This window comes from Gorilla gorilla, chromosome 1 (assembly GCF_029281585.2).
Source record: "Gorilla gorilla gorilla isolate KB3781 chromosome 1, NHGRI_mGorGor1-v2.1_pri, whole genome shotgun sequence".
NCBI classification, from domain to species: domain Eukaryota; kingdom Metazoa; phylum Chordata; class Mammalia; order Primates; family Hominidae; genus Gorilla; species Gorilla gorilla.
Window position 1 is genome coordinate 162030193 of NC_073224.2, and position 12378 is coordinate 162042570.

Genomic DNA, 12378 nt, shown 5'->3' on the forward strand with positions numbered 1-12378 from the left:
ATTCTGTTAGATAAAAGGGATGACTAAAATTTTTGTGGTTGTTGAACATTTCTTCTTGGTAACAGATACTGCACTCTGTACTATTATATAAAAACCAAAACATAAACTCTCAGGAACTCTGAGGAAAGAAGACAAATGATGAAAATAAAATTGCCTTTTTATAAATGTTAGCGTTCAACAATCTCAGCTGTTAGTAACAGTTCAAAAATACGTTGTCTTGGCAGAGTATCTCAAACTGAGACTAATAAGGCTTGTCTTTCTAACCTGACTATGAAAGCAAAACATTCTTTTCTTTAAAAACACTAAGCTATAGTGTTTGAAAGTGCAAAAGTATGCTCTTGCTTTGCAAAACATACTTTTTTGTTATTTCTACATTTATAATAAAAATAATAAAAGCTCTTTTAGTTTTTTCTTATACTAAAAGATAATTTGTGAATCAGATAATTTTAGGTGAATGTTTCATTAAAGGAAATGTCTGTTTACCTCTGATGCTGATTCAGTTCCCGTATTGTTTATGTCCTCAATCTATTGAATGAGAATTTCATATCATTACATTACATCAGATTTCTACTTTTTGCTTTTAAACAACAACTGGAAAGTAATTTAGTTGTGACTTATAGTAAATTTTCAAATTTATAATTTTTGAAATATGTTTATGTTGTTCCAAATTAGCCAAATATATCCTTTATATTTATTGTTGCATATTGATATCAATATCAATATCAATATCCAGAAAACAACATATTAAGAAAACAATCAGGCTGGACGAGGTGGCTCATGCCTGTAATCCCAGCACTTTGGGAAGCCAAGGTGGACAGATCACTTGAGCCCAGGAGTTCAAGACCAGCTTGGGCAACATGGCGAGATCCCTTCTCTACAAGAAGTACAAAAATTAGCTGGGCATGGTGGCAGGCACCTGTGGTCCCAGCTACTCTGGAGGCTGAGGCAGGAGGATCACTTGAGCCCAGGAGGTTAAGGCTGCAGTGAGCCATGTTCATGCCACTGCACTCCAGTGTAGGTGACAGAGTGAGACCCTGTTTCAAGAAAAAAAAGAAAAAGAAAAAACAGAAAAAATTAAGATAAAGCCTACCTCTGTAACCCAGAAACTGAATAACAGACCAAACTCTTATGACCAGGCTGTTGAGCTTACAAGCAGCAATTATTAATTTAATTAGCAATTTAAACCAAGACACATAGAAACACTTCTCCATTCTTTGTCACTGCCCCATCAAAGGAAAACCTATCCATTAGCAATCTAATACTTGTCATGATTATATTTTACAACATAAATATAGGGCAAAAATAAAACTGATACAGTAACAGTGCAGTGAAAGATGTAGGCTAGTTTATTTATTTTTTTGAGATGGAGTCTCGCGCTGTCACCCAGGCTGGAGTGTAGTGTTGTAGTCTCAGGTCACTGCAACTTCTGCATGCTGGGTTCAAGCAATTCTCCTGCCTCAGCCTCCTGAGTAGCTGGTACTACAGGTGCGCACCATCATGCCTGGCTAATTTCTGTATTTTTAGTAGAGACGGGGTTTCACCATGTTGGCCAGGCTGGTCTCGAACTCCTGACCCCAAGTGATCTGCGTGCCTTGGCCTCCCAAAGTGCTGGGATTACAGGCGTGAGCCACCATGCCCAGCTGGGATAGAATAGTTTAGAAGGGAAAATAATTCTGATAGTCATGTTTTCTCTATATTTTGACGAGGTCTAAGTAGGAAAGCTCCTCATTTAAAAAGTGAGAGCTTGGCCAGGCACAATGGCTCACGCCTATAATCCCAGCACTTTGAGAGGCTGAGGCGGGCGGATCACGAGGTCAAGAGATCAAGACCATCCTGCCCAACATGGTGAAACCCCGTCTCTACTAAAAATACAAAAATTAGCTGGGTGTGGTGGCACACGCCTGTAGTCCCAGCTACTCGGGAGGCTGGTGCAGAAGAATCGTGTGAACCCAGGAGGCGGAGGTTGCATTGAGCTGAGATCACACCACTGCACTCCAGCCTGACAGAGCAAGAGTCCCTCTCAAAAAAAAAAAAGAAAAAAGAGAGCTCAATTTACCCATTACTCATAAGAAATACCATTAGTTTAGCTTTAGAGGAAGACTAATGTACTCTTCTTAGCAAACATAATTGAGAGAAGATAGGTGATTTAAATAATGCAGTGTTTAAGATCTCAGGAAAAGAAAACAAAAGCAATGGGAAAATGGAACCATTAAAAAAGTAAGAATTCAGATTGTTTATTGTTTTAATTTGACTTTTAAAACCAATGAAAGAGTGGTTAAAGAGTTCATTAACTCCTCATGCAGTGTAAGGGAATTTTGTTGTACCCTGCTTCATACTAGGGACTAGGCTAAGTCCCTGTTCTCTCATCATCACACTTTTCTATATTTTCTCTCAAGAAAGAAATAATACATTTTATTAAGATACCTGGCCAGGCATGGTGGCTCATGCCTGTAAACCCAGCATTTTGGGAGGCTGAGGCAGGCCGATTGAGCCCAGGAGTTCAAGACCAACCTGGGCAACATGGCGAGACCTGTCTCTACAAAAAAAAAAAAAATTAGCTGGGTGTCGTGGCACACACCTGTAGTCCCAGCTACTGTGGAGGCTGAGGTGGGAGGATCACTTGAGCCTGGGAGGTGGAGGCTGCAGTGAGCCATGAGCGTGCCTGGGAGACAGAGCAAGACCCTGTCTCAAAAAAAAAAAAAAAAAAGACACCCAATTTCTTGAAAAATAAATTACTCTGAGCAAAGTTTGTTAAAAATAAATCTTTTATACTTTAATAATTTATTTTCATAGTTTTATTAAGAATAATTTTGTGGCCAGGCGCTGTGGCTCACGCCTATAATCCCAGCACTTTGGGAGGCCGAGGCGGGCGGATTACGAGATCAGGAGATCGAGACCATCCTGGCTAACACAGTGAAACCCCGTCTCTGCTAAAAATACAAAAAATTAGCCGGGCGTGGTGGCGGGTGCCTGTAATCCCAGCTATGGGAGGCTGAGGCAGGAGAATGGTATGAACCCAGGAGGCGCAGCTTGCAGTGAGCTGAGATCGCGCCACTGCACTCCAGCCTGGGCGACAGAGCGAGACTCCATCTCAAAAAAAAAAAAAAAAAGAATAATTTTGTATACTATAAAATATTTTGTTTAGAATAATTTGCTTTGTTACAGAATTACTTGTTAACACTGACATGCTAGGTAAATGGTGAAGGCTTTGTTGAATTATATATTATACTAAAAATCATTAATGGATCTATAATAAAATAATTACAAAAGACTTCTCTTTTTAGGCCAGGCATGGTGGCTCACGCCTGTAATCCTAGCACTTTGGGAGGCCGAGGCGGGTGGATCATGAGGTCAGGAGATTGAGACAATCCTGGCTAACACAGTGAAACCTCCTCTCTACAAAAATTAGCCAGGCATGGTGGTGGGCGCCTGTAGTCCCAGCTACTTGGGAGGCTGAGGCAGGAGAATGGCATGAACCCGGGAGGTGGAGCTTGCAGTGAGCTGAAATCGCGCCACTGCACTCCAGCCTGGGTGACAGAGCAAGACTCCATCTCAAAAAAAAAAAAAAAAAGAAGACTTCTCTTTTTAAAAGAATACTGACAACTCCTGTATAAATCATGTTAATCTCTCAATAAAAAGGTCCAGGAGGCTGGACATGGTGGTTCATGCCTGTATTCCCCCAACTTTGGGAGGCCGAGTGGGAGGATCTCTTGAGCCCAGGATTTTGAGACGAGCCTGGGCAGCAAATTGAGACCCCATCTCTACAAAAAAAAAACTTTTTTGGTAGATTTTTTTGTAGAGACAGCAGGGTCTTGCTGTCTTGCCCAGGCTTGAGTACAGTGGTGCAATCTTGGCTCACTGCAACCTTTGCCTCCTGAGCTGAGGCGATCATCCTCCCACCGCAGCCTCCCAAGTAGCTGGGACTGCAGACATGTGCCACCATGCTCAGCTAATTTTTTTTAATTTTTGTAGTGACAGGGTTTTAGTGTATTGCCCAGGCTGGCCTTGAGCTCCTGAGCTCAAGCAATCCACCTGCCTCGGTCTCCCAAAGTGCTAGTATTACAGGTGTGAGCCACCACACCTGGCCAAAAAATTTTTTAAAAATTAGCCAAGCATGGTAGCATGCATCTGTAGTCCCAGCTACTTAGGAGGCTGAGGTAGGAGGATTGCTTGAGCCCAGAAGGTTGAGGCTGCAATGAGCTGTGATTGCACCACTGCACTCCAGCCTGGGCAACAGAGCAAGACTCTGTCTTGAAAAAATAAAAAATAAAAAGATCCAGGAGATACGGTGAGAAGCCAGACATTGAGAATATAGAAAAGAGAAATACTAAATTTATTAACTCAACTTTCTTTTATTGCTGCTGCTACAACCTTCCCAAACCCAGGTTTTTTGTTTGTTCGTTTGTTTGTTTTGGTGCAGTGGCCTGATCATGAACCTCCTGGGTTCAAGCAATCCTCCCACTTTAGCCTCCCAAGTAGCTGGGACTATAGGCACCCACCACCACCTCCTGGCTAAGTTGTTTGTCTGTCTGTTTTTAAGAGCTGAGGTCTCACTATGTTGTTACCCAGCCTGCTTCCCAGATCTTTATTAGCTTATGGTAAAATAATAAAGTATGTTTGAAGATTTTTTTTGCTTTCTTCTTTGCTCACTTTAAACCATTACCAAAACAAGAAAACATTGGAGAATACTTTTTTTCCAACAAACTAGGAAAAAGATAAATCTGTCTAAGTAGCCATGGTGTCAGTATATTCACAGAGACCAGATATTCAGAAGTTCAGGTATAGTGTTGACTTTCAGAAGACAATATTGAAGAGCCACTTCCTATTTCTTTTGCTTTATAAAAAATGAAACTCCTTTTGCTTCTTCCCAAATCAACTTCTCTCCCTTTTCTTTTCAACATCTCCTTCTCTTCCCTCACCAGTAACTCCTCTTTTTTCTAAGCTGATGGACTTTAACTTTGCTCATCAGGGTATCCTCAAAGATAAACAGATAATATCAAGTTTCTTCCCCAAATTGATTCTAACATCCACTATATCTACTGTTAATCCCCACTCACCCCCCACCATCTTTTTTTTTTTTTTTTTTTTTTTTTTTTTTAAGAGACAGGGTCTCTCTGTTGCTGGCTGGAAGTGCAGTGAAATTATCATAGCTCACTGCATCCTGAAACTCCTGGGCTCAAGCAGTCCTCCTGCCTCAGCCTCCCAAAGAGCTGGGATTACAGGCATGAGTCACCATGTCCAGCTCTCATTTTTAATTCATTATAAGATCTTAGAATCTCCAAATCTTGTAGGTCACCAAGTCATTCAGCTACCCTCTGACTCAGGAATCCTTTATGGCATTCTTGCATATGGATTTATACAAATAAATTTTACAAGCAAACATTAAAACTCTTCTTGACTACCTATGCCATACTTTACTCCTTATATTCAAAGATACATTAAATTATATTGGAGTGGAGTGGAAAATGTACTTAATTAGATTTGAAAATTAAACTTTACATATTTACAAGATAAAATTACTAGGCCGGGTGCGGTGGCTCATGCCTGTAATCATTTTGGGAGGCCGAGGTGGGCAGATCATCTGAGATCAGGAGTTCAAGACCAGCCTGGCCAAAATGGTGAAACTCTATCTCTACTAAAAATACAAAAAAATTAGCTGGGAGTGGTGGCATGTGCCTTAGTCCTAGCTACTCGGGAGACTGAAGCAGGATAATCGCTTGAATCCGGGAGGCAGAGGTTGCAGTGAGCCGAGATTTTGCCACTGCACTCCAGCCTGGGTGACAGAGCGAGACTCCGTCTCAATTAAAAAAAAAAAAAAAAAAGGCCAGTGCGGTGACTCACGCCTGTAATCCCAGCACTTTGGGATGCCAAGGCAGGTAGATCACCTGAGGTCAGGAATTCAAGACCAACCTGGCCAACATGGCGAAACCCCGTCTCCACTAAAAATACAAAAATTAGCCAGATGTGGTGGCAGGCACCTGTAATCCCTGCTACTCAGGAGGTTGAGACAGGAGAATCGCTTCAACCTGGGAGGTGGAGGTTGCAGTGAGCCAAGATTGCACTGAGCCAGGACTGCGCCATTGCACTCCCTGGGCGACAAGAGCAAAACTCCGTCTCAGGAAAAAAAAAAAAAAAATGACTGCCCTGCTGGATTTCAGACTTGCATGGGCCATGTAACCCCTTTGTTTTGGATGATTTCTCCCATTTGGAACTGCTGTATTTACCCAATACCTGTACCCCGCTTTGCAAATCCAGGGTAAATACATTTCTTTAGTATGCAAGTATAGCATATGCTTTGCTTTCATCGTCACTTTTCTTTTCAGAAAGGTAATGGAAACTGAAGGCAGCATAGCAAAAAGACTGAAAGCACTTAATGTATGCCTTAAAAGACCAGCTGATATGGTTTGTCTCTGTGTCCCCGCCCAAATCTCATCTTGAATTGTACTCCCATAATTCCCACGTGTTGTGGGAGGGACCCGGTGGGAGATAATTTGAATCATGGGGATGGGGGTGGTTTCCCCCATCCTGTTCTCGTGGTAGTGAATAAGTCTCATGAGATCTGATGGTTTTATCAGAGGTTTCCGCTTTTGCATCTTCCTCATTTTCTCTTGCCACCGCTATGTAAGAAGTACCTTTCACCTCCCGCCATGATTCTGAGGCCTCCTCAGCCAAGTGGAACTGTAAGTCCAATTAAACCTCTTTTCTTTCCCAGTCTTGTGTATGTCTTTATCAGCAGCATGAAAACAGACTAATATACCAGCATTTAAAAGTATTGTTATTAGAAGACCAGCATTTTGTTAGGTACTCATGGATAGTTTATATGTGAAATTGCCTTACATCTTTGTAAAATTCTCTAACTTGTAAAGAAAAATAAGGAATGTAGACGGGATGAGGAATGTGGATAGAGCGGTAAGATTGTATATGATACAAATCATCTCACTATTCTACCTTAAAATAGGCATATTCTGCCCATGTCCTTTTAGGCATCTGATGTTAAATATTTTTCCTTCAGATCTTTTCAGGTTAGCTGCCTTTTTTTTTTTTTTTCTTTGAGATAGGTCTTGCCCTGTCACCCAGGCTGGAGTCCAGTGGCATGATCGTGGCTCACTGCAACTTCCACCTTTCAGGCTCAAGCGAACCTCCTACCTCAGCCTTCTGAATAGCTGGGACTACAGGCACTTGCCACCATGCCCAGCTAATTTTTGTATTTTTTTGTAGAGACAGGATTTTGCCATGTTGCCCGGGCTGATGTCGAAGCGATCCACCCAGCTTGGCCTCCCAAAGTGCTGAGATTACAGATGTGAGCCACCATTCCCAGATGGTTAGCTGCTTTTTAATAGGTTTATGTTACATTAAAATATTTTAATTAGGCAACATACTGATTAGTTTTACTTTGCACACTTAGTTTCAGAAACAAATACGAACTTAATCTTCAGTGATACCTGTTCAGCCCTTTTTGCTAATTCACGCTGTATTTTCCTCTTTTCTAACATATCCTGCTCAATTCTGCGTTTTCGTTCCTCCTCCGTTCTCTTCCTTTGTTCCTCTTGTCTTTGTTTCTCCATTTCAGCAAATCTACCCTTCACAGTTCCTAAAAATATATGAAAAAAAAATATTTGATACTTGGTTATGTTTCTATTTTGCAATTTAATTTACTATTTACCCCTCAAGCTTCTTACCTGTTAATTTTGGAACATAAGCCTTTTCTACTTTAGAAGATACATCTTCCTCATCATCAGAAGCAAGCATTTCTTTAATCTAGATGGTTAAATAAATTAATGTGAGCACATGTCCAAAAATTAGACTAAATCACATTATATGCAGAGTTTAAATTAGGTTACAAATACAGAAAAGTATTTTAGTTATAGTTAATATGAAATGTGGTTAATGTGAATAAATACAATTTAAATGAAAAAATGCAAACAAATATTTTCACAAGAATAAAGTAAAATAAAATAACCTCCTGCTTTCTCCTGTTCCATTCTCTCTCTCTAATATATTGTTCTTTTCTTCTTTGTTTTTCGTCTCTAGATCTCCTTTGATTTCTTTCTTCCCTGGCTCTCTGCATGGCTTCAAACTTATCCTTTACATCACCCTTGCCAAGTTTTGGTACATAGGTTTTTGGGACAGGTTTAGATGAAGAAAGCAGAATCTTCATTAGAAGAAAATAAAGAAAAGAAAGTTAATGAAAAAGATAGGAAGAAATGAGGTAAAGATAGATAAGAATAAGCAATATAAAAAATATTTATTGAAACAGAAAATAGAAATGTGTTTGAACCCTTTATTTGACCATCACAACCTGATTAGATACTTTCTAAAACCTAACTATGAAAAATGACATTACAGAAAATATGAGAGTAGAAATTTCACTGTTATATAGTGAAATGAAATCTCATTTTGTGGGTAGCATTCCACTGAAGCTGAAAGCCAGTAAAATATAAAAATCAAATTCTGAATTCTAATTAAAAACAACTGTCTTTTATTGTCTAACTCCATTATTAAAGATTCAGATTTTATATCACTTGCTAAAAAGGTACCCAAACTAATTTCAGTAAATTTGGTGAAGTTGAAAACAAAGCAAAAGTTTAGGCTTTAAAGTTTGAGCCTAATTCACATTTTACACCCTTCCTGGTTTCTATATCCAATATAAGCAAAACCGAAGGCCAGTCCTTTAGTCCTTATTTGTGGCTGAGGTACACCATGGTCTGTGTGCACAAGCTGTGATTTATGTTGTTACTATTACTTCCCATCTATAATTTCTTTAAGCCACATTAAAAATGTGTAAGAAGGCTATATCATTCTATATGGGGGCGGGCTGTAAGAGGAATTCCATATGGCAGCAGCTTCACAAAGAATGGGAATCTGGTAGAAGACTGAAGAAATGATTTTCCTCCACTCTAAAACCAGAAGAGCAAATTATTTTCACCACTTTGAAAATTAAGCTGATTTCTAAATGAAATTTCAGTAAATAAAATGTGTGCCTCAGAACACCAAATCCTTTTTCCTAGTGATAATGACAATTAATTAATCTGTGGCACATCCAACTTGTATTTTATAATCTATTATGTGTCATTGGCCATTTAAGGGTTAACTTTATAATTCTGAGGTGTCAGCAACTGAGCTCTTCTTACAACTCTCAGTATCTACAGTCAAGAACCAGAAAAAAGCTAAAACTTAAAATATATATATAAGGCACTAAAAAGGTTCCTTACCTAAGAGGGAATTATGTTTTCTCCTATGAGTATAGGTCAAACTTTGTTTTAATACTAAAATAATAATTTCTAAGAGTTATCAAGAACAAAATATTTAAAATTCTACTCAGAATGCTAGCTATCACATCCACTTCACTATCATTCACAAATTTACTACTTATGCTTTGTAGAATTTCCTAGAACCCAAATGAAAATACTAGCCCAAGACCAGCTGGTGAATTGTATCTCTTCTTTTTTTACATCTTGCCATTATGTTATTAATTATGAACTCCTAAATATGACCTTTCCACCAAATGACTGTCCTTTCAGCAATTCTACAGTCAACTCTACATTTCCCTCGTTTATTTTTATTTTTACTTTTGAGACTTACCTCAGCCTTTTGGGAAATATCATTCATGTTTGCTCTATGTGGTCTTGGGCTGATTATGAAGCTCTGTATATATTTGCACCTGAAAAAAATTTATATTGTATAATAAATTTTAATTTATTTGTAATATATTATGTATTTTTATAAATAGAAATAGCAGTTAATTGTCCCTCAAAAAATACTGACATGATTCAAGCAAGTAATAAATTGTGATAACCTTTAGCTCTTTTTCCCAAGATTCATGGTATAGAAAATATAAGGTGCATGATGGTAAAAGATCCCTGAAAGTTTTTGATCCAGAATAGCTTGATGAACATATTAAGTTCACTTGAAAAGAATGTGTATTCAGCAATTATTGAGTGTATTACTCTATAAATATTAACTAGCTGAAGATAGTTGATCATGTTTTAGATCTGTATTTTTACTAATTTTCAGCTATTTCTATCAATCTTCAACTATGTGGTTTTTTGTTTGTTTTGTTTTGTTTTGTTTTTGTTTTTGTTTGAGATGAAATCTCACTCTGTCGCCCAGGCTGGAGTGCAGTGACACAATCTTGGCTCACTGCAACATCTGCATGCCAGGTTCAAGTAATTCTCCTGCCTCAGCCTCCCAAGTAGCTGGGATTACAGGCCCGCGCCACCATGCCTGGCTAATGTTTGTATTTTTAGTAGAGACAGGGTTGCGCCATGTTGGCCAGGCTGGTCTTGAACTCCTGACCTGAAGTGATACACCCAGCTCGGCTTCCCAAAGTGCTGGGATTACAGGTGTGAGCCACCGCGCCCAGCCAGAATTTTTTTTTCTCCCTTTAATTCTGTTGTTTTTGTTTCATGTAATTTCAGGTTTAATTGCACACACATTATGATTATAAGATATCTTCTTTTTGAATTGACCCTTTCAGCAGTATGTTTTTTGTTTTGGAGGCAGAGTCTCACTCTATCGCCCCAGGGTGAAGTGCAGTGGCACAATCTCAGCTCGCAATCTCCACCTCCCAGGTTTAAGCGATTCTCCTGCCTCAGCCTCTTGAATATTTGGGATTACAAGCAGCACACCATCACGCCCAGCTAATTTTGTGTGTGTTTTTAGTACAGACGGGGTTTCCCCATGTTGGCCAGGATGGTCTGGAACTCCTGACCTCAAGTGATCCGCCTGCCTTGGCCTCCCAAAGTGCTGGGATTACAGGTGTGAGCCACTGTGCCCAGCCTACCAGTAAGAAATTTCTTTCTTCTTACCTCATTGTCTTAAACTTATCTTACATTAAAATAGTCACACCAACTTTCTTTTTTTTTTTTTGGCGGGGGGATGGAGTCTCGCTCTGTCACCCAGGCTGGAGTGCAGTGGCGCCATCTCGCTCACTGCAAGCTCTGCCTCCCGGGTTCACACAATTCTCCCACTTCAGCCTCCCGAGTAACTGGGACTACAGGCGTGTGCTGCCACGTCCAGCTAATATTTTGTATTTTTAGTAGAGACAGGGTTTCACCGTGTTAGCTAGGATGGTCTCAATCTCCTGACCTCGTGATCCGCCTGCCTCGGCCTGCCAAAGTGCTGGGATTACAGGCGTGAGCCACCATACCCAGCCACCAGCTTTCTTTTTATTTATTCATTTATTTTTTAGAGACAGCATCTCACTGTGTCACCCAGGCTGAAGTACAGTGGCACAATGACAGTTCACTGTACCCTTGAACTCCTGGGCTCAAGCGATCCTCCTTCCTCAGCCTCCCAAGTAGCTGGGACTACAGGCATGCAGCACTATGCCCAGCTCTTTTTTTTTTCTCTATAGAAATGGGGTCTCACTGTGTTGTTTAGACCGGTTTTGAAACCCTGGGCTCAAGCAACTCTCCCACCTTGGCCTCCAGAAGTGCTAGGATTGCATCCATGAGCCACTGCATCTGGCCCCCAACTTTCTTAGGTTTACAGTTTGCATGGTATATAATTTTCTAGCTATTTACTTTCACTCTTATCTGTGTTTTTATATGTAAAGTATATGTCTTGGACACAGCATATGTTTGGACCTTGCTTTTTACAAAAATCAATTCTGATAAAATCTGGGTTTTCTTTTTTTTTTTTTTTTGAGACGTAGTTTCGCTCTTGTTGCCCAGGCTGGAGTGCAGTGGCACGATCTCGGCTCACTGCAACCGCCGCCTTCCAGTTTCAAGCGATTCTCAGCCTCCTGAGTAGCTGGGATTACAGGCTCCCACCACCACACCTAGCTAATTTTTGTATTTTTAGTAGAGATGGGGTTTCACCATGTTGGCTAGGCTGGTCTCGAACTCCTGACCTTGTGATCCACCCACCTAGGCCTCCCAAAGTGCTGGGATTACAGGCGTGAGCCACCGTGCCGGGCCTAAAATCTGTTTTTTTAATTGCAGCATTTAGTTCATTAACATTTAATGTAATTATTAATATCAATGAGTTTAGGCCTATCATTTAAATATTTATTTTAGGTTTGTTTTATCTTGTTTTGTTTTTTTCTTTTGGAATTTTCTAGCCAACTTTTTTTTTTAATAGAGTTTATTTTAGGTTCACAGCAAAATTGAGTAGAAGATAGAGATTTCCTGTATATGTTCTGTCCCTGCACATGCTTAGTCACCCCCATTATCAACACTGGATAACCCCATTATTACCACCTATTGGAGTGGTACATTTGTTATAAATGATGAACCTATACTGACACATCATTATCACCCAGAGTCCATAGTTTACATTAGGGTTTACTCCTGAGTTGTACATTCTGTGGGTTTTGGGTAAATGTACAATGACATGTGTCCATCATTACAGTATTGCACAGAGCAGTTTCACTGA

General features: G+C 39.9%; 1 protein-coding gene across 5 annotated transcripts in view; it reads right to left on the bottom strand.

The window, feature by feature from the left end:
• The window catches only part of NEXN (nexilin F-actin binding protein), a 33677-nt gene that overhangs the window by 20752 nt on the left and 547 nt on the right, over positions 1–12378 (bottom strand). For 3 of the 5 annotated variants that reach the window (XM_063702964.1, XM_063702926.1, XM_063702928.1), the window contains exons 2-6: positions 9583–9661; positions 7961–8152; positions 7680–7758; positions 7443–7591; positions 484–525 (exon numbers count right to left, since the gene is read on the bottom strand). In XM_063702964.1, coding sequence (XP_063559034.1) covers positions 484–525; positions 7443–7591; positions 7680–7758; positions 7961–8152; positions 9583–9609 — 489 coding nt within the window. In that variant the 5' untranslated portion in view covers positions 9610–9661. The remainder of the gene's footprint in view (positions 1–483; positions 526–7442; positions 7592–7679; positions 7759–7960; positions 8153–9582; positions 9662–12378) is intronic. The other 2 variants (XM_063702936.1, XM_063702950.1) reach the window with 2 other exon arrangements.